This window comes from Anoplophora glabripennis, unplaced genomic scaffold (assembly GCF_000390285.2).
Source record: "Anoplophora glabripennis isolate ALB-LARVAE unplaced genomic scaffold, Agla_2.0 scaffold588, whole genome shotgun sequence".
Lineage (NCBI taxonomy): Eukaryota > Metazoa > Arthropoda > Insecta > Coleoptera > Cerambycidae > Anoplophora > Anoplophora glabripennis.
In genome coordinates this window covers 105,388-132,806 of record NW_019416665.1, presented here as the reverse complement: position 1 = coordinate 132,806, position 27,419 = coordinate 105,388, and the positions used below count along the sequence as shown (strand labels likewise).

The window sequence follows — 27,419 nt, the reverse complement described above, 5'->3', positions numbered from 1 at the left end:
TAGATCCCAATAGATCTTTTTAGTAGTGACGTCACATACGCCAAAAAATAGGCAACCCCATAATATACAGTGTAGGAAAGTACCGATGGTCTATCAGAAGTTACGTGAGAGCGATAAAGTAAGCCATAGAAATCCATATGATAGAAAAGGATGGCTATAATGAAGGCGTCGAATAGTCAACGCCCATTTCGCCCTTCCACAAATAAGATCTACTTCTTATTTGTGGAAGGGCGAAATGGGTGTTGACTATTAGACGCCTTCATTATAACCATCCTTGTATTTTTTCCGTAGAATACGATCCTGCAATAAAAAATAGGGGTTTTCATTTGAAAAATCGAAGTTAACCCTCGTTTGACCTTGAAAATCGACTTCAAGGTCATTTTCAAGGTCACCATCGTATGTCCCCCTTCGAACCCTATAACTTTTGTCCAAAACATTTTTCCTCATTCTGCTCGGGTTTCGAGATATTTGGGGTGGGACATTAAAATAGGACACCCTGTATAATACACTAGCGTGTCTAGCGACATGGTATGAAAATTGTGAAAAAGAAGGTTAAAAATAATGCAGCCTTAATTACGGAATTTGAGGAAACAAACCTATATGTGTTTCTAAAGATTTAGGCCCGGTACTTTGAGTTAAGGCGATTAGACTGTGATTATACTTTATAAAAAAAAATAGTCTAATTGCCTGATCAGTTAATCAGTCTTTAACCGAGGCTCAAAGTACTGGGCCTAAATCAAATATAGCCTCCATGAACCCCATTCAAAGTTAAATCTTACATGTACTTACTTGATAGCTACAATTATTTAACTGCATCAAAATATTTCCAAAAAGAATTATGATAGTTGTTTAGATTTTAAAAAGGACTTAATTTATAATTAAGCTAAAATAAAAACTAATAAATTTGTTACTACTTTTTAGTGGGTTTATGTTCATAAGCATGTCAATATTGTCAATTATATTTATACAGGGTGTTAGAAGTTTGACTGTCTTAATTTTGACAGCGATAGAATATATTTAACTAAACAAAAAAAAAACCTTACATGACATGGGTCCTAAACTCAACCATTTCCGAGAAAAAAAATTATCAAAATCTCCAGATTGATGTACAAAAGTTCTATTAATTAAGGAACACTGTGTTCACAGAATACCATAAAATACAATTTTTATCACTTTTTTGAACTTCTTTATGCTTAATTCTAAAAACTAATTAGCGCTGTAGTAAATTTAAAATTCCATAAAATTGATATCGAGCAATGTGACAACGGCGCGGCGGTTAACACGAGGTACTAAGGTGTCCAACAACCAACAATACGCAATTCAAAGTTGTGGAGGCCTATCAATATCACAGTCATGTTGTTTCAGATCCCAGATGTATGAGATACATATTCCCATAGGGTTTAATGGTTACAGGGTTATGGAGTTAGGGAAACTCGTAGTCGTGTAGTACGAGATCCATGTTCCCACAAAGTTTCATGGTTCTAAACTCTCGCTAATTAATCCGGGAAATATGATTCGTCTGGTCTACAGACTAACCCACTTATTTGTAGCGGTGTGTAATTAAATTTAACAATATTTTCTAAAATTCCTTTAATTTTACATTTATCCATATTATAAAAAAAAACTAAATAATCAAATTCCTCTGCTCAAGTTCCTTCTTTATCCACTCAGTGATCTTTTCAACATCTGTGTAAACCCCTGGAACGTCTTCCGTCCCACACCCAATACCCCAAGACACGATCCCGGCTTGGAAATACCGCTCTTCCTCCGAAGGCATCTCGCACATCAAAGGCCCTCCTCCGTCTCCTATACAAGCGTCTTTACCTTCCTCACCACCAGCACACATGAAGGAGCTGTGAAGGCGGAAGTTTTGCCCCAGCCTGGTCCTTCTCAGAAGGGCCTGGCACTGGTTGTGGTCAACAAAAGGCAGCTGCACCTTCTTCATGTTCTGGTCACCTAGGGTCGAAATAAGAACATTATAATCGTTATTTTTATTTATTTTCATTTTCAAGTTCCTCGTCCAAAGAAATGAAAGATAATGTTAATTTTTAAAATAAAATACATATAAATATAAAATCCTTTAAAACAACAACAAAGAACCCAGGACCGAAAGCTTTACTAAATCTAAGAATTGGGTACTTCGAAACAGTTATTGTTGGTTTGTTATTACACAATACTGTAAGTAGAGGCAAAATGCTGCGGCCGCAGAACCAATGACGTTAGCCTTTTTCTACTTCCTAACCCCGATTTTCGAGGGTGCTGAACATGAATCTGATATTAGTTTTGTTCAGCCAAATATAATTTTCGAGAAAAATGTTTCTATTTGATCTCTTACTATTCATTGGTTATTCTCTCTATATTTCTAATTTGTACTTAATTATCTTCTAAAATAAGATAACTAAGTATTGCAAATTTATTTACAGGGGTAGCAAATAGATTATAAATGATATCTGAAATATACTTTAATTTTTAATGATTAACATATCAATTAACTGAGATATTACATAAATACTATACTTTATGATATTACCACATAAAAGAAACCTTGACGTAACCTACCTTTGTATAAAAAGTTATCTATCATGCATAAAGTTAGCTTCGGTCAGCAAAGTTTTTTTATATTAAATAAAAAACTGAATCCCTGATTTAACTTTATTATTAGAAAAGAATTACTATTAGAATGAAATTATTAGAAAAAAAATTATTAGAACTAGAAGTTTGACTGAGATTCTTTCTTTCATTAAAAAAAATTAAACTCACCTAACCTAACTTCATGCAGAAATTTATCTGTCTAAATAAAGTTATGTTAAGTAATGTTTTTTTTTCTAAATAACTCGTAATATAAAAAAATTTTTAAATCGTTTCCACAAGTAGTTATGGTTAAGGTTATTTGTTATTTAATATAAAAAAATATGGCACATCTAATTTCATTTATTTATGGATTAAATTACGTCGGAGTTTTTTAATATTTATTAAAAAGAAACAGCCTAATTTGTAACCTAATTATAATTATAACTTTCTAATAATTTCCGTAAGGTTAAGTTTCTAAATAGTTTCTTATTTAATATAAAAAAACTTACCTGATCTAAACTAACTCTATGTAGATGGATACATTTTTTATGTAGAAATACTGTAGCTTAAAAAAGAAATATTTGACTAGCTATATCAAATTACGAAAGTATGTTATTGGCCAAATGAACATAAAACTTAAATGAACATAAATGTCTATGTACTTTTTTCACCTGATGTCCATTTTGGTGTTTGCTACCCCAAGAAATAAATTTGTGACACTTAGTAACCTTATTTCAGAGAATGGGAGGAGGAAATTCGAGAACATGACGTACGACGTCACACAATTGAGATACCGGATGGAATACCAAGAAATCTGATATATTAAATAAATATATTTTTATTAAAAATTTCTAAGAATATATCCCAATCCACAATTAATAAATCTCTGATTGTATGTGCTTTAAATGATAGTAGCGCTGTAAATAGTGACGATTAGAGTATTATGTTAAATGTATAGGGTACAATTTTGAATATTTGTTTTATCGAAACAAAAACTTCAGGAAAGTTTTATGAGGATATGATCGTTTTCACCTATACTAAATAATGAAATTTGTTTAAAATATTGAACCGTATTAGGTCAGTAATTATAGATTTTTTTCAGGAAAAAAATGCTATTAGAGGTTTCTCTGCGGAATATTGTTCAGAAACGTGTTATAAACAAAATATCAAAAAATCAACTCGAGACTAGTTGGGAAACTTTGTTAAAACAATGGTCAAAATTATGGAAAAGTGTTTTTTTGACTCGCGTAAAAAAACTATTATTCATAGAGAAAAAAGGTTTATACAAAAAAGGTGGGTATTAAATAAATCTGTAAAATAAGACAAGTCCGATTAAATACCGATAATTTGTTTATGCGCAAGAGCTCAAAAATGGTCGAAATTGTCTGCTTTTTTCAATTGCTAATAATTAATGCAATTTTCATCGCAGAGACTTGTAATTCAGGATTTTTTAGGCTTTTTGCACCCTTAATAGTAGTAAAAATTTCAGCCCGAAAGCTCCATTGGTTTGGCGTTGGCGGAATTTGTTATCTAAGAAGATGCTATTTTCAATTCATTTTTCCCAAGCTCACAGGCGTTGTAGGGTTTCGATCATTAGTTGTTTTTGTACCTAAATAGTTGTATTGACATATGCATTTACTGAGAATTTAATTTTTCAAATTTAATTTGTTTAAAAATGACTGAAAAAATGTTAATATTTATTAAATTGTTAAGCGCGCATGCTCCGCCTCGCTCTCCCCACTCGTTCGCTAGACCAAGTAATAGAACGCATCGCCGCTATCTTCTTTTTCGCAATTAAATAGTTGAATTCACCTTAATGTTAATGTAGGACATGAAAATATAGCTCTTAATGTATACTCTCTCCAAATTTCGGCTCTTAATATTAATAATTAAGGTCACTGCGATTAAATAAAAAAAAAAAATATCTAAGCTTCTAATCAACTTACAACAACGATTTTTTTTTTAATTCGAAGAAAACTAAAGTAAAGAGGTTACTATTTTATTTTATAATAATTACCTATCTTAACAATTTAATAAATATTAACATTTTTTCAGTCAATTTTAAACAAATTAAATTTGAAAAACTAAATTCTCAGTAAATGCCTATGTCAATACAACTATTTAGGTACAAAAACAACTAATGATCAAAACCCTACAACGCCTGTGAGCTTGGGAAAAATGAATTGAAAATAGCATCTTCTTAGATAACAAATTCCGCCAACGCCAAACCAATGAAGCTTTCGGGTTGAAATTTTTACCACTTATTAAAGGTGTAAAAAGCCTCAAAAATCCTGAATTACAAGTGTCTGCGATGAAAATTGCATTAATTATTAGCAATTGGAAAAAAACGGCAATTTTCGACCATTTTTGAGCATAAACAAATTATCGGAATTTAATCGGACTTTTCTCATTTTATAGGCTTATTTAATACCTACCTTTTTTGTATAAACTTTTTTTCGCAATGAATAATAGTGTTTTACGTGAGTCAAAAAAACACTTTTCCATAACTTTGACCACTGTTAAAACAAAGTTTCCCAACTAGCCTCGAGTTGACTTTATTTTTTGATATTTTATTTATAACAGGTTTCCCAACAATATTCCGCAGAGAAACTTCTAATAGTATTTTTTCCCGAAACAGGCTCTTTCATGTCTATAATGACTGGGCTATATTATATCATTTGAAATTAGAATATCCCATAAAGAAACATAATGTAACTGACATACTTAAAGTTTCAATGAACTTTCTTACCTTGTCCATCGAGATCATTTCCCCATCCAGCTACGTAGCAGTTCATGTCCTCCAAATCCAGGCCATCTGGTGGTAGACACAGAGTGTTGATACGATTATCGCCCTCTGTCGGGAACGATTCCTCCAAAAATAGCAGCGCAGCGTCATTGTAGAGTCGTCCAAAGTGGGTATATTTGGGATGTTTAATGATTTCCGAGATGCGTCTTCTTTCAGTATTTTTATTCGGTAGTGCAATTTTTCCATTCGCTCCTACTATAAAGTCATTGGGTCTTCTCCTGAAACGAACAATGTTTTCCTTGATTCAATATAGTTACTGTTCCATATTTAATATATTCGGGATAATAAGGAAAAAATAAGCGAACTTTTTTTACTCTGAGATTTTTTTATAGAAAAGTGTAGGTTTTGAGGGCAGACATCTCAGAGTAAAAAGGTTCCATTATTCCCTCTTTTTATGTATAACTTTCCTGGACTAATAAGTCGCAGTATCACGGTGTCAAGACCTAACGGTCAAGATGTTGAAGAGGAACAGTTATTATCATATCAAAATTTACTTTTCGAATATATTTGAAAAATAGTATTGCTTTTGCCAAATTTGACGCCCTCTAGCGGCTGAAAGAAGAGATAAGTTTTTGTTAAAACTGCTTATTTTGATAGCAGGAACTGTGTGTGTGTACATTGTAACTATGTAACAATTTTTGGAACCTTCTAAAATGATACGCTTATGAAATCACATTCCTTACACGCCTTATCCGTCACTGGGCTTGCATATTAATGTTGAATCACTGTTTACTATTTTGGCACTGGATCATAATTTGGTATTTTATTTTTATTTTTTTTAGTATAGTGATGTAGAAAACAAATGTATTGCCTGTGTACGCAGTGATTGGCAGTTAACACGACTTTGGGGTGAATTAGTGATCCTCCGCATCGAAACTGGTAGTTCCCAGACGGAGTCTTGTTGAATACGGCCACCATCCACGGGAATTCACCATCAGCAGGAATCTCGTCGTCCTTCTTGGCCCATATCCTTGGCTCCAAGAGTGAAATGCCCTTTCCACATTTTACTTCTACGGGACCTCTGTCGATGACTGGTTTAGTCCTGGTGCTGTCAGTGTTGCCTGGCTGCTTGCAGCAGTACAGTTTTTCTGATGAGGCGCTTTCGCACCGAATCCGATTTAGTCTTGCACTTGTCCTAAAACAATATTTCAAATAAACAACGACAAATATGTACATGTGTATTTGTGGTGTTAAGCAAAACTGAATACTTTTTAATGTACTTTTTCCTCTAGTCTCAATTTTACTCATACATAAATTACTATTGTACATATAGAGGCGTATTAAATAATACAGAACCTCCATTATTATGACTAATAATGCCAAACCGACATTTGTGCATTTTTGAGTAGCTTATCATTTCAATTGATTTTCTGCCATCGTTTTATTGTTCCCTTTTACTTTAATATTAAATCGTACGAATTTCAGACTAACTCAATCCAAAAAAAAATTATGTGCAATGGACTAGATTACTATATCCTTATGTTTTGCAGGTTGCTAAGTCCGAATCCTAGGTCCGTTTGACCTTGTCACGTCATGTTAAAGATCATTTCAAGGTCAAATCGAGAAAATCTCCCATGATGGAGGCAACTATGGTTATTATGTTTTTAGGCTCACTTAGTCCAAATCCCAGGTCCGTTTGACCTTGTCAGGTCAAGTTAAAGGTCATTTCAAGGTCAAATTAAGAAACTAATCATTCTACACATCTCCTTTCGGAGCAGTTGTCATCGCTTCCAGTATCCTTCATGGTAGCAGGATTGTAAATGCTCTATTAGAACCACCATAAGAACGAGGCTTTTACTTAGATGATGATTTTTAATGATGATTAAAATTTGATGATTTTAATGGGGTTAGGCTTGTCAGTAAAGATATTTTATGCAGAGATATTCGGGCAGTCTACATGTAAAAATTTCATTACTTTCGAGTTATAAAATTTTTTATCATTAATGGAATGTGAATACTCACTCATATTTTACCATAGAATACGAAACAAATATTACTATATTGTTAACATGTACCATAAAACGCACTGAACTGTTTACCAAAATTCTCCCTCAACTTCAAACACGGCAACTATCCAGAACCTTTCTTACCGCGAAGGATGAAAGTGTTAGTAACCAATAATGCTGTATAAAATTACAGTTTCGGATTTTCAAATGTAATTGAAAAAGATCATGCTAATGTGAATGTTGAGAGGCTTTCGGTCCATTATAGATGAGTGAGGCAAAAATTGCTTTGTAAGACAAGCCAAGGTATTAGAATTAAGTAGCTTTCAAATAACATTGACCCTGATGCAACAAGATCAAATGGAGTCCTAATAAAGCGATAAAAAAAATCTGGGGTATTCCCACTAAACCCTATTTAAAAGTTACTCGGTTTAACCTCAAAATGACATTGTTCTTGACCCGGTAGAAACAAAAGGAACCCTAATTTGAACTCAGCGTCCCGAAAAAACATTTAATTACTTTGGTTGCCCCCGCTATAGTGGATTTCTCTCAGTTTGACCTTGGAGTGACTTTATAATGACCTTGAATCTAATCTAACAACAAGGCCAAACAGATTCGGACTCAGCGACCTCAAAAACATAATATAATAACCACGGTTGCCTCCACCATCGGGGATTTTTCTTGGTTTGAGCTTGAAATGACCTTTAACCTAACCTGACAAGGTTAAACGGATCTCGGATTCGGATTCAGCGACCCCAAAAATATATAATAACCATGGTTGCCCCCACCACAGAGGATTTTTCTCGGTATGACCTTGAAATGGCCTTTAGCCTGACCTGACAAGGTCAAACGGACCTCGGATTGGGACTCGGCGAACTCAAAAACATAAGGATATAGTGGTCTAATCCGATGCATAGAATTTCTTTTTGGGGCTGTGTAATTGTTGTAACAGAAACAAAATTTTGAGTTTATTTCGGAACAAGTGGAACTCGAAATGAATGCGGATCATGGATATATTCTTTGCATTCCTGTATTGAGCAATTTATGACGGAATTTCCAGATGCAAATACACTCCAGTAATTACGTGACGTAAATTACCTTTAGCTGCAAAATTTTGCGGAAGTTTTAACATCCTGCAGCTTTACGTATTTTGAGCTTCTCATTTCAAATTTTTTATTTGCCAACTCGTATCTTTGCCGCCGGCTTCGTCATATTGTAATAAATTCAGAAAAAAAGAGATGTTTTAAGATATCTCGTTACTCGTTGCTTTTACAACAAAAATAGTTATGTAAAAATTTTAAAGACCATTTAAAAGAAATAGAACCATAAGAAATTTACTGCAAAAAGGTACTAATCTTTTTTTTTCATAAAACTGTTTTGGGTAGGAGACTAACACAGGTCACCATTTAACGTGCAATGAAAAGTAATACCCTTGTTTACATAAACAAGTAGTACCCATTTCCACACCACCAGATTCTATGGTGCCTTTTTTCTTCTGTGGGTTCCCCAGTTAACCTAATCCACACATTAATTGATAAATAAAAATTATAATAACTTCTTGCGCTTTGATAAGCCTGAGGGATCAGCTTTATCGATGTTTTTGACAGTTGAAGGCAACGAAGTCTCAGAGTCGTGTGGGATCAATTTTTCTAGCGCAGTAACTTCTTCTCTACTTTCTGTGTCGACTTCATTACACAGTGGTTCTAAGATCGTATTAATGTCTTCATCGTCACCACTATCTTCCAATTCTTGAGGCATGTTGCCACAGTTTCAGCAAATTATAGAACAGTTGAGCCCTGCTTTCCTACATCCACATGCTCCTCAACATCCTTTCTCGCATTTACAAGAAATTAGTTTAAGAAGAACTTCTGGAGCAGGGGCATGGGTGTAGTCAGAGGGACAAGACTATTTTTGTCTTTCTTCCATCCCTATTGATCTGCGGTTTTTTCGTTACCAATCCTTTGCAGTACCTGATGATATGTTCGAAACGAATATTATTTTGCTGCTGCTTCTGTTAATGTTAAATTTATCCCTATATGCTGATTTTGTGAAGCATTGGTTTTTATAAGTGTTCACAGGGTATAAATTCCTTTTTATTATAGCCGTGAAGTATGAGAAGAAAATATTCTCCAGCTTTAGCTACATCTTTACAGATTTAGCTACATCTTTACATTCTCCAGATTTAGCTACATCTTTAAATACTTTTTTAAATTTTTGAAGAATGGGGTGTTTTTCCAACACATTAAGAAATTTGAGCTTACTCTGATTGGGAAGAGACGACAGACGTCGTCAACTGTTGCATCCGAGCGGTAGGCTTAACACAATAAATGCGTATTGATTTACACGTTATGTACTTGGTATACTTTGTAATTCTCGTACGTTAAAACGGTTAGTTTTATGAAAAAAATGAGAGATACCCATTTTGTAGAGAAAATTGTAGTTTAATTTAATACAGAGTCATTTTTGTTGTAAAATCAACCAGGAACAAGATATATGCAAAAATTGGTTTCAGGTTACTTTTTTCTTTGAATAGCGGCGCGAGCGGTAAAGATACAAGGTGGCAGAATAAAATCCACAAATTTTTCCAGGTAAATTCACATGGTTAGGTACTAGACTAATATTGAATATGACATTTTTTTAAACTGACTTAAATGTGCTATTGTCAAAAGATTTAAAACCAAAATCTGCGTTTACAAAGGAAAATATATGGATAGAAAGTGCCATCAATAATATAGATACGTCAACGAATAAATCCTACAAAGTCTGTATCGCTGTCTGCTCCAATAGGTAATTTTTTTCATGCAATATTCTTATGAACATTCCTTAACTCGACTTGATTTGTTCTAAAATGGAATATTTTTACATTTCATTTTTCCTTCGTCTTTGTTAAAATATAGTTTCATTACAATATATTAGAAAATTAAACATATTAATACTATGCAGCGCATAATATTTTTATAAAATTTAAATAATACTTGACCAATGTAGTTTTAAAGTGTTTTAAAATATTTTATTTAATAAATAGTAAAAAAAGTTTTGTTGACCTAACATTTGGAAAAATTTTTATAATAAATCACCAATGAATTTTTTTTTTTGAAGATGTAGTAAACCCGGTTTTACATAAAACAAACTGGTAAAAGATATTATAAATTAGGTTATTTTATTGGCCAAGTAATGACACAGTATATAAATTCAGGAATATGGTCAGGAAATCGATGTATATTCATGCAAATATTCTTAAATTCAGTTTATAATAGATCTATGTTTTAGAGATTTACCTTCGAAATTTTTATTTTAAATTTTCGACCTAAAATTTTTATTTTTAGGACTTTCAACTGGAACATGCCTTACATCTTTAATGAAACAACTGCAATTAGACCTATACAAGGTATAGTCTTTCCGATATCAATTGAAGAACCAAGAGGATGACAGTATGTACCAGGTTCGGTCGCTGACGCAGTAACTAAACGTGGAGGTAGTAGAAATGTATACGCCCAGTTGAAGAATGCGAGCGCGGGCAAACCAAATACAAATACAGTTGTATTTGCATTGGGCAATAAATCTCAGGTTGACAGGTGGTCGACAAATTTCCCATCAGTGCAGTGCAGCAATGCGGAATTTGGTGTGATTCACGTAATTTTAATTTATTATAGGCACCTTCTATTAATCATTCATATTACAATTGCGAAAGGGAGAAATAATATTATTACAACATGGCATTTTGGAGACCTTTTGAAACGGAACAAAACGAAATTTACCATCAACATAATAAACTTGTATGGGGACATAAATAATTAAGATATGTTGTTGGCCAAATTAACATATAATAGAAATTTTCTGCGCATTATATACAAATTATTATAATTTTTTACCTTTATCAGAAAACTTTTTTAGGGACGCCTATGAAACTCATCAAATTTTATTGCCAGGCGTTTTTTTACATGTTCAACTGACTTCAGAAAGACTATAACTGTTGTACAGGAATTACTTCCCACATACCGTAGAAGACAATTACAATATTGGGAATAAGTTCTAGAAAACATGAATAATAAACCTAACACAAAATGAAAAATATGTCAAACCTCACAGACAAAACTTCTAACCATTGGATATTGAGGAAAACAACTGCTCTATGCGCTACATGCTACAAGAAGCATTGAATTATAGCTGAAATATTCAATAAATAATCAGTAATAAATAATTATCCAAAATAAAAACTAAAAATTCATTGTTGTTTCTGTACGAAATGTATCATTATAATGTAATTACACAATTAATATACATCTGCTTTGCAATTTTACAAATAACTGTAAAAATTACAACTAAAAATACTTTTCGTATTGTATAATCACACAGTAATTTCACATTAGCAAGACGGAAAAGTACACTGCAAAAGAATTTAACAGTCTACTGTTCTAACTTTGCACTTTATTTGTAATTTCACAATAGATTGCAATAGAAATAACGATGAAGTAAATTGTTTTCAATTTATTTTTTTTAGTGAAAGGTTGTGATTTCCTTACATTGACTATGAGAGAAAATTATTACCTTCGTTGAATAACAGAGCTTGGGTCATCGGTGGCGATATTGTTATTTTCATCGCATTGATTCTCTGGCACACATTTGCACTTATAGAAAACTTCCAAGATCGCGTTCTGCGTTTCGGAGTTTTTGTCAGCTGGTTTAATGGTAGTAATGTCAGGGCTTGGTTGTTTACAACAATACTGTTGGACTGAAGATGACTCGCTTTGACATAGTATTCGCGTTGTGTTTACGTTTGCTCTCATCTTCGTTCTGAAATAATATTATTTCAAACTTTAACCCATCAATTTAGACAGGTCACAGCTATAAAACTCTTACCTTCTTTCTATAATGAGACTGGGGTCATAGGTGAATATCTCGTTGTTTTCATCGCATCGATCTTGAGGCACGCACGTGCAGTTGTTGTAGAATTCGACGACTGCATTTGCGTCTCTTGCGGACGTCTGCTGGAGATAAACTCCTGCAGGAAAACACGCAATCAAGAGGAGGGTCGCGCTAAGAACGCGAATCATCTCGGATTAAACAAGAACTGAACGTACGAATTGGTGTTTAATAAATATAACGAAAAAGCTAACGTATTTGTATTTGTGGAATAATAATAATGTTTATCGTGAAACCGCGAGGTTACGTTTGGGTTAAGCGATAATTCTGCGTAACAGCTTCGATAACAACATCTCATTCTTTCTTAGAGATTCTTAAGAAAGATGATGTGTGTTTAACAACCCGACTTTTTTTTTGACGTAAATACCCAGAGATTGGAATGTTCGGTAGAATTTTTATACAAAATCACCAAAAGCAAATTTGGATTACTTCAATCGCGTAGTGCTAACGTTAAGAAAAAAAGACAGCTATTCTTAAATGTACCTATAGAAAGTTCTATGAAGATGTGATGGATGAAACAAAGGGATCCGAGGAAATATATTGAAAGGACAAGGTTTAGTTAAATAGGGTTGGGAAAATAGTGTTATACTAAACTAATTTTTAAGTCAAAAGTAAGGGATCCCTTTGTAAGGGATCATTGATTGATGATTTGTTGTTTTTCTTTTAAATAAATTTCGTATTCAACTACTCCTTGAGGTTCCAGCAATTTTATATTGTGTTAATTTGTTTGAACACCTTGTGTCACAAATATGAGCAATTGCAACCATGATATGCAACACTTGGATCAATAATTATTTTACCTATCTAAGGAAATCAACAATAAGAGCAGTACCCATCTAAGGATACACAACCTGTATAATGCAATTTTTTTTAAAGATAGGTGTTAATATCGTACCAAATTGGAAGTCGACGCACAAATCTAAAAACATTAATTTCAAGTTTTTGAATTCTCCCGTTTCAAGGTGATATAAAATAAATAATTAATTAGGTATAATCACAGTTTTAATTCTAACTTGATTTATTTTTTTAGCATTTATCAAAAAAATGATTTCCAAACAAAAGATAAGTTCCATATCTCTAATTACATAATTGAATGCATTCAATTTATTTGGCAGTTATTATTTGGCAACAAAGCCACCGCAAGAACTGCCGCATATTACCAAGTAGAAGAGTTACCACGCTAAATTTTATTGCTGGTCGCTGGCTGACAAAAGCCTGCATCCTTTTCGGGTTGCCAATTTCCAGCACTTAACACGCAGTCTGTGGCGATAAGCTATATTGTCTGTGATACATACAAATGCAAGCTGAAAGAATCCCTACATCCGCATCTTGAAAGCATATATTATACTATTAAGAAAATGCAACATTTAAAAATTATAAGGTCGATCAGATTTTACAGAACGGTTATACTATTCTGATACTGCCACCTTACCTCCCTGATCTTAACTTGTTGAACTTATTTGAGAGTCACTCAAACAAAAAGTTGTCAGTGAAAAAGTAACTAATACCTATATATAAATATTATCAAAAATATTATTTTGCTCAAATTTGTTTCTTACTAGGACTACCTACTTTTAGAATTTTGCATCAATTTATAATTTTAGATTGCACACATATTATCTGTTAATAAACACATTTTATTAGCTGTTCATGTTCATTAAATAGATCAAGTAGAGTTAATCTATTTTAAAAATAGGTACAAATAGGGTAAATAAAGTAGGGGTAATTTTATCATTTATTTAAATACCAGACCTAAGTAAATTGTTTGGACAGAAAATGCCTGCCTCACTATTAAAATCTCCTATCTTTGTCATATAGTCAATCGTTTTACTGAAACTGTACTTGTAATTTCCCATCGCTAATCAAATATCAACCAAATAGGATAAAACGGGGTAAAGGGAAAATTAAAAAATATCATAAAATTATGGTTATATGGTAGTCCAGTCATTATAGACATGAAACAGCCTGTTTTGGGGAAAAAATACTATTAGAAGTTTCTCCGCGGAATATTGTTCGGAAACGGGTTATAAACAAAATATCAAAAATCAACTCGTGGCTAGTTGGGAAATTTTGTTTAAACAATGGTCAAAGTTACGGAAAAGTGGTTTTTTGACTCGCGTAAAAAACTATTATTCATTGCGAAAAAAAGTTTATAAGAAAAAGGTAGGTATTAAATAAGCCTATACAATGAGACAAGTCCGATTAAATTCCAATAATTTGTTTATGCGCAAGAGCTCAAAAATGGTCGAAAATGGCCGTTTTTTTCAATTGCTAATTTTAATTAATGTAATTTTTATCGCGGACACTTGTAATTAAGGATTTTTTAGGCTTTTTACATCCTTAATAAGAGGTAAAAATTTCAACCCGAAAGCTTCAATGGTTTGGGGTTGGCGGAATTTGTTAAATCAGAAGATGCTATTTTCAATTTACCTATTACCAATTTACCAATTAACCTTAATTATTAATATTAAGAGAATAAATTTGGCGAGAGTATACATTAAGAGCTATATTTTCATGCCCTACATTAACATTAAGGTGAATTCAACTATTTATTTAATTGCAAAAAAGAAGATAGCGGCGATGCGTTCTATTACTCGGTCTAGCGAACGCGTGGGGAGAGCGAGGCGGAGCATGCGCCTGGTAGCGCGCAGGAAAATGATCGAGCGGCTTCAAATCGATGGAGCTGGATGATTCTTTTTTTAATTTGTGGTGGCGCGAAAATTCATGAGCATTGAAGCTATGGTATTAACATTATTTCAACCCGAGATTTAATTTTTTATTTAGCCTCGCTCTTCCCACTCGTTCGCTAGATCGAGTAATAGAACGCATCGCCGCTATCTTCTTTTTTGCAATTAAATAGTTGAATTCACCTTAATGTTAATGTAGGACATGAAAATATAGCTCTTAATGTATACTCTCCCTCTCTCCAAATTTCGACTCTTAATAATTAAGGACACTGCGATTAAATAAAAAAAAAAATTGTCTCGGCATCTAATCAACTTAGAACAACGATTTTTTTTAAATTCGAAGAAAAATAGTACTAACTAAACTATAGACGTTAGTATTTCGTTTTATAATAATCACTTATCTTAACAATTTAATAAATATTAACATTTTTTCAAAGTCATTTTTGAACCAATTAAATTTGAAAAATTAAATTCTCAGTGAATGCATACGTCAATACAACTATTTAGGTACAAAAACAACTAATGATCGAAACTCTACAACGCCTTTGAGCCTGGGAAAAATCAATTGAAAATAGCATCTTCTTAGATAACAAATTCCGCCAACGCCAAACTAATGAACCTTTCGGGCTGAAATTTTTCCACTTATTAAGGGTGCAAAAAGCCTCAAAAATCCTGAATTATAAGTGTCTGCGATGAAAATTGCATTAATTATTAGCAATTGAAGAAAACGGTCATTTTCGACCATTTTTGAGCCTATGGGGGTCTGACCGGGATCCTGTATGCGGATTTCACTAAAGCTTTTCATCACTTTATTATTAAGGAAATTATCTTTACTTCTAGTGGAAACTTATTGCAACTTTTCAAATCACTCCTAACAAATAAACAATAATTTATATCGTATACTGATTATAGGTTATTAACATAATCGAGAGTTCCACAGGGATATAATCTCGATCCTTTATTGTTGTCATTATCGGTGATGGTTTGGGCACAAAAGTCGTCGTAAAGGATTTGGTACAAATAATTTTTTGGCAGATATTCCAGTTAAATTTCACAAAGATGTTTTATTTATATTTCCTCTTAAGATTGCAGTAACAAAAATACTAAAGATACAATTGTCTATTATTGAGTTCATTCTTTATCCATTCCACGGCTTCTGAGACGTCTGTGTAGACCCCTGGTACGTTTTCCTTGCCGCAGTCAATGCCCCAGGATACCATTCCAGCTTGGAAGTACTGATCGCTCCCCAGATGTGTGGCGCACATCAAAGGGCTACCTCCGTCTCCCATACAAGCATCTCGTCCTTTCTCGCCGCCAGCACACATGAAGGACTTGTCAAGATTGAAGCGCTTGCCTAGTCTGGTACTTCTCAAAAGAGTCTGGCACTGAGTGTGATTCACAAACGGCACTTCCACCTTCTTCAGAATTTTCGAACCTGCAGAAGTAGAGAAAGTTAGTTTTGTTGTTTTCAGGAACATATTAATCAAGATTTCTAATCTTGGCTTCTTCTTCTGAACGTAATATGAAGAATAATGTAATAGATATTCTAGATTTATGTGGAATGTGTATGTGATAATTACTATAATACAGGGTGGTCCGAATTTTATGCAGGAAACTTCGAGGGCAGATAGATCTCTTTAAAATAATAGGTGTTTGCCTTATAAACACAAGTCTGGAACGGCCTCGTTTTAGAGATACAGGGTGTTGAAGTTGTTAAAAAAAATTGATTTTTTGTTTATATCTCCGGAATCTATTAACCGATCTCAATAAAATTTGGTACAGATAATGTATGACCGTAGGCCTTGCATTCCTTATAATATGAGCTCTAAAGGGTCAACCAGTGGTGTACAACTGGACCAGGGGTCGCCCTCTTTTTATAAAAAAAAATACGCTACTGTATTTTTTATAAGTGATTTTAACGGATTTATATTCTAATGCATTAAATACGTAAAAATGGTAACTTGAATTTTTTCCCTAAGATTCGCCGTTCTCAAGTTATTCATACCAATACAATCCCCTTGTGGTAGACACTTCAAACCATAATATTACAAGAATATATTTTATGTTTATGCTTATAAGTAAGTGCAATTTGTAAGCAGATCAACAAAATTACATCACCTGTGAGGTAGTGTTCCTAGTGTGTTTTAGTTTCTCCTGGAGGCTTAATCCACTATCTTTACAAATAAGAACAATTTAAATGAAAATAATAATAATACATTTACCAAGCAACAACAATTAAAAAAGAAACAAAATTAACGTTACGTATTTACAGCAATTGTTTAAAATGCGAACCACCCACATCAGTACATTTCTGACATCTTCTATTAATGGAACTAATTGAAGCTAATATCATGTGGTGGTTTTCTTTTAATTCATTACACCCGTCTTCTATTCGCTGCAGTAGTTGTGGTCTAGTAGAGTAAACTTTACTTTTCAGATAGGTAACCCCAAACGGAGAAGTCCAGGGGGTTTAGATCTGGTGATCTGGCTAGCCAAGAGACTGGATTCTCTGCACCATTATGGTTGACATTGGCATTTGGTCTTCAACCTATCCATCGCCCCATATAATTTTTAAGCCATTATTGTATTATTCTCCTAAAATGCGCAGGAGCACCATCCATTTGTATCCAGCTATTTTGTCGTATATTTAATGGAACATCCTCTAATAATTCAAATAGATGGTTTTCTAGAAAGTTTAGAAATGACTCCGAATTTCATGAGGATTTTCTTGTGACCAAATATCCAGATTGTGAAAATTCACTACCCCTCGCCTTGTGAACGTAGCCTCATCGGTCCAAAGTATTTCTAGTAAGAATTCTGGATTATGTTGTGACTTTAAAACAACCACTAACAAAAATTCAGGTGTGTCTACATCTCCCGGAAGTAAATTTTGCACAGGTTGTAAATAGTACGGATTTCTACCATCCTTATGTAGAACTTTTCAAATTTTCGATTTACTCACCCCAATGTTCTTAAAATTTCATTTCTGTGTCTTTCATTGAGCCGTCGTGATTTTCCAAATATCGTTTTAATCCAAAAGATGAAAGCGACGAGTGTAAAGAATTTTGTTGATGTGCTTACAAATTGCACTTACTTTTAAGCATAAACATAAATATTCTTGTAATATTATGGTTAGAAGTATCCGCCACAAGGAGATTGTATTCGTATGAATAACTTGAGAACGGTGAACTTTAGGGAAAAAATTCACGTTACCTTTTTTACGTATTTTGTACATTAGAATATAAATCCGTTACAATAGATTGTAAAAAATACAGTGGCGTAGGTTTTTTTTATAAAAAAAGGGTGACCCTGTCCAGTTGTACACCACTGGTAGATCCTTTAGAGCTCATATTTTAGAGAATGCAAGGCCTACTGTCATCCATTATCTGTACCAAATTTTGTTCAGATCGGTTAATAGATTCCGGAGATATAAACAAAAAATTAATTTTTTTTAACAACTTCAACACCCTGTATCTCTAAAACGAGGCCGTTCCAGACTTGTGTTTATAAGACAAACACCTATTATTTTAAAGAGATCTATCTGCCCTCGAAGTTTCCTGCATAAAATTCGGACCACCCTGTAGGAGATTCTGATATTAGAGAAAAATTACGAATTAAATAATTAAGAAAAAACTGGAAATTATTTTACAGGAATGTTAACTAGGGCCCGAACAGAGGTACGTAACTGTAGATTTTTGGGTACCTACACATGTTCGCAAGTGACCCATTTTAAATATTACGTCGCCGCCCTAACTCCATACCACGACGACTCTGCAGCGAACGCTCGCCTCGACAACACTTCTTTTTCACAAACTTTGTTTTCAATAAAAATACTTTTATTTACCGTTAAGAGTTTTATTTTGCTTCACACCGAAACCAGCCCAGATTCAGTCTCTAGGTAGTGGACGATGTATCAAAGATAAGTATACCTTTCAATTAAATCCAAATCCGTCTCACAAAAAATACATGCGTCAGAAAATGACAGACATAAATCATGACACGTAACAAATTTCACAACAATCAGTCATATTGCGCAGACTTATTGACACCAACTGGCGCACCAATGACGTATTTTGATGAAGTAGATATAATATTTCATAAAAGTAAATGCGTTAATATAAAAAAAGTGACGTTATCAATTTTTTTTTGCATTTGACGTCAAAAATGAACCACCACCGCTTTCCTTGTCAGTATAAAATTAAATAAAAAACAAACATGAAACTTTTCTTTTGTAAAATTAGATTATTGCATTTCATATTTAAATGTTATATTCAATGCATTTGAAACCTACAATAGTTTTTCCTGGTACAATTGCCTCTCAAATTTATTTATGTTATTTGGTTTTTACGTTCAGATATTGAATAAATACCGTTTATTTAGTTATTTTCTTTTAAATTATAGGAAAAAATACAAATTGTTCTTACGTTGTTCGGTATTATCCTCTCCCCACCCAGTCACTAGGCATTTTTTGCCCTCCAAATTAACACTCCTAGGTGGTAAGCACAGGGTGTTGATATGGGACCAAGTGTTGACCACAAACGGCCTTTCTAGAAGGAGTAATGCGGCATCATTAAAGAGCAACCGATCGTCATAACTAGGATGACTGACGATTTCTGAAACATCTCTCTTCTCTTCCTGCGTGGCATCCGGTTCAGAAAGTTTAAGTTTACCGTTGACGACTACTCTCAGATCGCTAGTTTTTTTCCTGAAAAAAAAAAAAAAACAAAAACATTTATACGTAGAAAAATTATTTATATAAACAAATATACATATGTGGCTATCTATGTAGATCACTGCGATGACCCCAGACAAAATAAACATTTTAAGTAATTCGGATTTTCCTAAAATTATCAAATCATAACATGGGAGTTGACAGTTCATATTTTAACGATAAAAGTCGTTATTGAAGCGTAGTTATTACTTTGTACTAAGTACTTTCCTTATTTAAAGAGGTAAAATTCGTCACACTTAAAAAATATGTTTATGTAACTCGTTTTTATTATATATACAGAGTGATGATAAAGTTTGGTACAAAATTCATAACTTTTATACCGAGCGATTTTTAAAAAAACGTCGAGATAGGTCGATTTTGTTCTTGGGAGGGGCATCTTTTAAGATGATTCAGTTGTATACAGGGTGACCCAAAATAGCTGGACGGCCAATAAATTTGTTTTTTCTTATGGAACACCCTCTATATTTTTAAAACTTTTCTCGGGAAATACATGAAGAATGCTATTCCTAACAGCATAATTATTTTAAATTACATGACATTTTTATGTAAGAAAATATGTCTCAAGTAGGTGAGAACAAATTGTTTATTTGGTTACTTTTCAGAGTTAAAGGGTCTTAAAATAATTCAAGATTCAAAACCAGTTTGGTAGCTCATTTTTAAATTTAAACATTGAAGGAGTGTAAAATTAAATATGTACAAGGTAGAGTATTTTGTCCTTTAAATAAGTAGGGATGTTTTTTACATGACATTTTTATGTAAGAAAATATGTCTCAAGTAGGTGAGAACAAATTGTTTATTTGGTTACTTTTCAGAGTTAAAGGGTCTTAAAATAATTCAAGATTCAAAACCAGTTTAGCTCATTTTTAAATTTAACCATTGAAGGAGTGTAAAATTAAATATGTACAAGGTAGAGTATTTTGTCCTTTAAATAAGTAGGGATGTTTTTTACAGAAATTGCTATATACAAGTTGTTTGGTAAGTCGATGGATTCCTTGCAGGAGATTATAGTACAAGTGATTTGTGATATATTTCCTTAATATACCATATTACGAAAACGCTTAGTCTCCGATCTACAGGGTGTTAAAGTTTTATTTAAAAAAATGCAAATTTAAAAATATTGCGGACACCGCTCAGAATATTTTAAGGAAATTTTACAGGTTTTGACAGTTAACAAGAATACATGTTTCACAATAAAAATATTGTTTTCAGTTTCATCAGTGGCGTGAGCACAAGCACGTCTCTGGATATTTTTAAAGAAAAAAATGATACGCCACTGATTTTTCTTAAAATAATAATTATTTATGAATTCCTTGTTCAATTTGGAAGAGAAAACAAACAAGATACCTATCTTGTCTGTTTTTCTTATGAGGCACCGTTTTCTAGTAAAAGAATTAAAATCACACATTACTAATACTACTAAAGTGACAGCTATTATTAATTTTATCAAACAATAACAAAAACGAGTGCACAGCCAACCTGCTAATTTCTGTTTAAGATAGTGAATCTGAAAACTTATAAATTTTTTTAGACTGATGCTGTTAGCTGTGAGGACTAATAATTTTTTGTAATAAAATTAGTACAAAAAAAAAACTGAGTGCATAATTTCTGCTATTTTTCAAATCATTGAAACCGGATTACGCCAAAACCGAAAACGGTGCGTCATAAGAAAAACAGTCGAGATACTTTTTCTCTTCCAAATTGAACAAGGAATTCAAAAATAATTTTTAATTTAAGAAAAATCAGTGGCGTTCATTTTCTTCTTTAAAAATATCCAGAGACGTGACTCTGCGCACACCACTGGTGAAACTGAAGGCAATATTTTTATCGTAAAACATGTATTGTTGTTAACTGTCAATGCCTGTAAAATTTCATTAAAATATTCTGAGCGGTTTCCGCAATATTTTTAAATTTGCATTTTTTAATTAAAACTTTAACACCCTGTAGATCGGAAACTAAGCGTTTTCGAAATATGGTATAATAAGGATATGTATCACAAATCACTTGTACTATAACCTTCTGCAAGGAATACATCAACTTACCAAACACTCTGTATATTTTCAATTTCACCGACTTCCGTTGTACTATTATTTTAAGTAAGTGTTCTGTATTATTTATTTCTATATATAATTCAGAAATTTATATTTTACTCTAGAGAATAAGTGTCACTTACTGCATTAATAAAATAAATCTTAAATTTATTTAATATTATTTTCACTTCATTTATATACATGTCGGTAACCTGTAACCTTTGATAGGATTTAGTTTTTTTTTTAATTTCTTTGAATTAGCTTAATATCTGCAAAATAAAGTAGATGCAGCTGACATATTAAAACAACAATATCAAAAGTGTTGATAATATTTACCCTTTTCACAATTTTTTTTTCAGACAATTAACGACTGTTAAAAAAATAGTTTTTATGTTTCAAAGATTTTATATGGCAATAAACCAATACATATAAAATATTTTTAACACTTCATCTGCAATAAAAGTGGTTATGAAATTGAAAGGTAAACAAAATATTTTTCTATACGTTTAGTACCATTAAAACAAAATTAAAACTATTTGTTCAAATGGAATGAATCATACTCGACTCAGTATATCAAAAGAATCAGACATCACCGAAAATTCACCCACACGCAATACAACAGGTCAAGGACACATTCCAATAAATTTCTAGTTCTCCAACTTAATTTTTTTAATTTGATTGTGAAAGCGCGTATATGTATATGGAATAGGTAAACATCATACGAATAATTATATTATTAATATATTTTAAGACAAGTGATTTGTTATCGAGTATTCATATTTGCATCCGAACATACACCAGTAACATGCACCTGGGTGCCACAAGAGTCGAATTTGGAACCCCTGTTATCGAAAATAAAAATAAAACGTTTACTCACTTAATCACACAGTGATTGATAGTTAGCACCACGTTGGGGTGAATAAGTGACCCACTGCAGAGAAACTTGTATCCACCGGTTGATGTCTTCTTGAAAATGGCGGCGATCCAAGGAAATTCACCTTGAAGAGGGTTGAGGTCGTCATCTCCACTAAGTATCCTTGTATTTATTATGGCCCTTTGTACACCACAGGTATCTCTTCCTGTGCCAATAACCACTTCGTCATCAGTATCAGGATATTTACTGAGTATACTTTTGATAGTGGTCATCGTGGTAGTCATGGTACTGGTTGCGGTACTCCTGTCGGTAGTCCTTTCTGTACTGCTGGTGGTATTGTCATCTCTTAGTTTACAGCATACTATTTCGTTCGAAAAAGTACCACCTTGACACTGAATTCTTTTTACTGGTAAGAGTACTCTGAAACATGGAAAAAATTATTTTAATAAACTATTGAATATCTCCCATGATAGCTCTAATTTTCTTGCAACTTTCATAGGATAAACAAATTAGGTTGGTAGCGGCAAACAAATACTATCATAACCGGCAACCCGAGTACTTTCCCAGATTAAAATATTTTATTTGTGGAAGTATGTTAGGTGCATAAGAAATATTGTCAAAAGTCAGTGTGTCGCTTGATTTTTCGGCGAGCCGTGGCGCGGCGGAAGGGTGGGGGAAGCGAACGACAGCGAGTCTGAAGGAAATGACAATAATATTCATAGTCCTGCCTTTAAAAAATCGAAATTTGCTTGAAAATAATTATTTGACAGTCTATAACTCCGTTGTTTTTCAACGAATCTTGACGATTTTTGTTTTAACTTAAAGTTCTTTTCATAAGCTTTCCGAATATGTAATAATATATAACTATATCACGCTCGTGAGTCGTATATTTCATTTTGCAACTAAGGCTAAAAAATAAAAAACTTTCAAGGTTGCAAATTTTAAATTAAAAAAAAATGGTAGATTTCAACGTATTATTATGAAATGTACCTTGAAAAAAATCAGTGCGATTGTGGAAGATGCTCGGGATCGTCCAGACTAATAATTAGTTAATTTCTTCATAAGGCCATAACTTGTAAACTATTCAACTTACCGTTTCCAGTTTATCAATGTTTAATTCAAATGTTATAAACTTCTTCTGTTTATAATTTTTGATCTAATCAATATTTTTTGAGGCTCGAGGACTAGTTTTGTAGGTCTTTTGAAAACGAAAAAAAGCACTTCACTGTTTTCTCGTGGAAATGAACGGAAAAAAGTTATAAGCGAAAAACGTGAATTTACGTAAAAATTATACATTTAACCACCCTATAAACAATCTTAAAGTTCGATATGAATTTAAACGTCAAACTTGATGATCAGGAAAAAAGATGGAATAAGAATAATTTAATAGAAAAACAAACAAATTAAACAACATAAATAACATGCAATTTTTGGGGACCGCCTAGCGGGGTGTCTTGGCCGTTGGATTTCGATCGGCCGAGGTAAGCATCACGGACGCAGGCTGGAATTTGGATGGGTGACCTAAGGCAGGCTCGGGGACGTGGCTGTGACAGCCTACCAGAGGCCTAGGTCGCTCAACACCTTCCGCCTGTGTGTGGTCCCCGATAAAATGGTAATGAGAATAGAGCAATAAAACTCAAGACTAATGCTATCATACATAAAAATTGTACGAGACATTGCCACCAAGCCACCCGTGTATTATAGGAATTTAGGGGGGTGTACAAGGGGCCTAATAAGGCCTAAGTGCCGCGGTGGAAAAGCAATTTTCCACCACCCCCTCGACATACATAAATACATACATACATACATACATACATACATACATACATACATACATACATACATACATACATACATACATACATACATACATACATACATACATACATACATACATACATACATACATACATACATACATACATACATACATACATACATACATACATACAATTTGCACTGATATGTTACAGAATTTATTCAAAATGATCACCATTTTCTCCCAGGCATAAATTTATTCTTCGTTGAAAATCTTCTCTATCCAATAAGTGCTAATTGTTTTTAATGGCGATTCGAGACGCAACTGGTGAGGAATACACAATAGTATCTTACATAATAAGTGTTGTAAAAAGCCTTTTACGCACGAATGGAAAAGTTACGCACGACGACACGTAGCGGCGAGTGCGTAATTGCATTACACCACGTATTACGTACTATACTTTACCTACGGCCACTACTGTAAGTACTTAAAAACACACCGTCTGCGATCAATGCAAGATTCCTATTACGTACGGTAAAAAAATCGCACAGGTTGGTAAAAAAATACATATTGTATTGACCGTTGCTAGGCGGTTGCTAGGAAAACTGTACGATTCGAAAGAAAGAAGTCACATTTGTTGAAGTCTGGTGATCGTGGGGCAATTATTACCTCTTCCAATCCATTTATTTGAACACTGGTGGTTTAAAAAGTCTCTAACAATACTACTCATGCAAAAACCAATGTTCCAGTCTGAGTTGTAATGGGACCTCGTCAAGTAGATCCGGGAGAGTGTTTTGGAGAAATTTTAAATAAGTTTCACCATTTATTCGACTCGGTAAAATAACTAGACCAATTAAATACCGATCAATAACACCAATCCAAATATTTATTTTAAATTCACGTTGGAAATGTAGAAGAGTTACTGAATGAGGGTTTATATCGGAATACTCATGATAGTTATGTAAATTTGTAATACCTCTGCGGGTGGAACAAGCTTCATCAGCAAGGAGAATTTTCTTTTGAAAATTAATGCCTTGATGTAAAATAAACTGTCAGAAATTCACTCGTTTAACCAAATTATTCGGTAACAATTCTTGCTCTTTTTGGATATGATATGGGTGTAGTAGATTACGTCTGATTACTCGGTGCACACAAGTTTGCGATATACCAGTTTGTCAAGATAGAATTCTAGTACTAATATGTGGGTCATCTTCAATTGTATTCAAAATAAGTTATTCGTCTTGTGCCCTGATTGCAATGGTACTGAAACACTTGGTTGTTTCTCGAACCCGTCTTTCAACATTGAAAAATGTTTCTCTATGGTATTACACGATTTGGAAATTCTTCAATTAGGTTAGGGAATTAGGCATTTTTCAAAAATTGGGCTTACCTCGAATTTTATGGGCTTAAAATTAAGTAAAAAATACACAGAATAAAAGCCTAAGTTTGTGTATTTGTAGACGTCGAGCGTCATATTGTTTATAACAAAAGAAAAAAAATAATTGCTCTTCAATTTTTCGCTTATATCTCCGAAAATAAGTTTCTAATCGACATGAGGTATTGATTTTGTTCCTAAGGAAATTTGCTACAAGGATAGGCTTTTGCGAAAGCTCGCAGAATTTATTTTACATTGCAAAATTAACTGTAAAAAAAACGTTTTCAGCATTAAATAAAAAGAACGAATTTGACTGAAATTGGATGAAACTACAGGAAAAGGTAACTGGGGTGCTCAACAAATACCCGAAATCCCGACCCCCAATTTCAAAATGGCGGTCTATTGCAAAATTATGAAGTCGAAAACGCGAGAGCGTATATCTTCTGCCCAAGTCAAGGTATCGAAATTTGGTAAAAAAAGGATCGAAAGGTATGAGGGTTGATTTCTCTTTACAGTAAAAATAAAACGCTCTCTCAACGGTAAAAATAAAATATTTTTATTGAAAAGTAAGTTTGTAAAAAAGACGTGTTGTCGGGGCGAGTGTTCGCTGGAGAGTCCCTCTTGGTGTGGAGTCGCTCGCAAAAGTACCTGATCCTTGGCGCCACTTTGCCGTCGATTTTTTTTTGGAACCCTGTTGCGTTCCGGGTGGCGTAAGGATGGCGCTATTGACGATGTACTCAAAAATGGGTCACTTGCAGCATGTGTACCCACAGAGCATCTGTGTAAATTTCAGATTTTTAAGTTGCAAAAAAAAATATTAACAAAATACCAAAAAAAAAACGGTAACTAGGATCCTTATCTCGGCAATTTTTTAATATACAGATTTCAAACCAATTGCATCAAATAGTGCTTAAAAAACATTAATTAAGAAAGGAAAAGCGTCTCGATCCCACCACTAGGAGCCGAGATAATTGTTTTTCCTTTAAACGGTATTTTGGCTGTTCTATTTAATATTTTCTAATAAACTTGGTCTCGTTGTAAAGTAGAAGACTTCTTTTATATGCTGATTTTTTTTTGAGTGGATTCGATTAAGAAGTGACCAAGTAAACGTTCGTTAAAGACAGCGTGATCAGCGCGGCTGAGCGGTAGCCAGCAGAGGGGAACGCTGTGACGTCATAGTGCCCATGCTGCGCTCGACTTCTCAAAATTCTTACTTAACAAATGTATTGTGGCACATAGAAAGCAGCTACCGGGATACTTTTTTTAAATGAACTGGTGTCTGCGAAAGTCATAGTCAGATCCAGAAAAATACATTTTTATTGACTTTTCACGTTTTCTTTTGTAATATCATTGTGCTTTCGATATTTTGAAAAGAGCAATTATTTTTTTTTTCTATTGTTATAAACAATATGACGCTCGACCTCTACAAATACACAAAATTAGGTTTTTATTCTGTGTATTTTTTACTTAAGGTGGCCATATTCCCGGCCGAGAAACAGTGAAATTTCTGGCGTTTTTAGGTACTGAAATCTTTAAAAGTAAAACGTGTAGAACAAAAGTAAGCACAAAAATAAAATCCTTGATGTTTTGTTTATTCATTATTACCGTTTAAATTTACTCAAATAAAATAATAACTAAAAAAAAGCGTTTGTAAAACATGCGTTTGCTGTTATTCTAACCCCACATTTTAAGAATTATTGTTTACTTTTATTAAATAAAAGT

At 33.3% G+C, this 27,419-nt stretch overlaps 1 protein-coding gene across 1 annotated transcript in view; it reads right to left on the bottom strand.

Moving 5' to 3' along the window:
* Positions 1–1,573: 1,573 nt before the first annotated feature.
* LOC108912870 overlaps positions 1,574–27,419 on the bottom strand; it is a 27,975-nt gene continuing 2,129 nt past the window's right edge. Inside the window, exons 2-10 of the mRNA XM_018718282.2 lie at positions 22,567–22,983; positions 19,355–19,635; positions 16,035–16,365; positions 12,611–12,671; positions 12,181–12,374; positions 11,869–12,114; positions 6,189–6,512; positions 5,321–5,595; positions 1,574–1,956 (exon numbers count right to left, since the gene is read on the bottom strand). Of these exons, the coding sequence (XP_018573798.2) occupies positions 1,625–1,956; positions 5,321–5,595; positions 6,189–6,512; positions 11,869–12,114; positions 12,181–12,374; positions 12,611–12,671; positions 16,035–16,365; positions 19,355–19,635; positions 22,567–22,983 (2,461 nt within the window). The 3' untranslated portion in view covers positions 1,574–1,624. The remainder of the gene's footprint in view (positions 1,957–5,320; positions 5,596–6,188; positions 6,513–11,868; positions 12,115–12,180; positions 12,375–12,610; positions 12,672–16,034; positions 16,366–19,354; positions 19,636–22,566; positions 22,984–27,419) is intronic.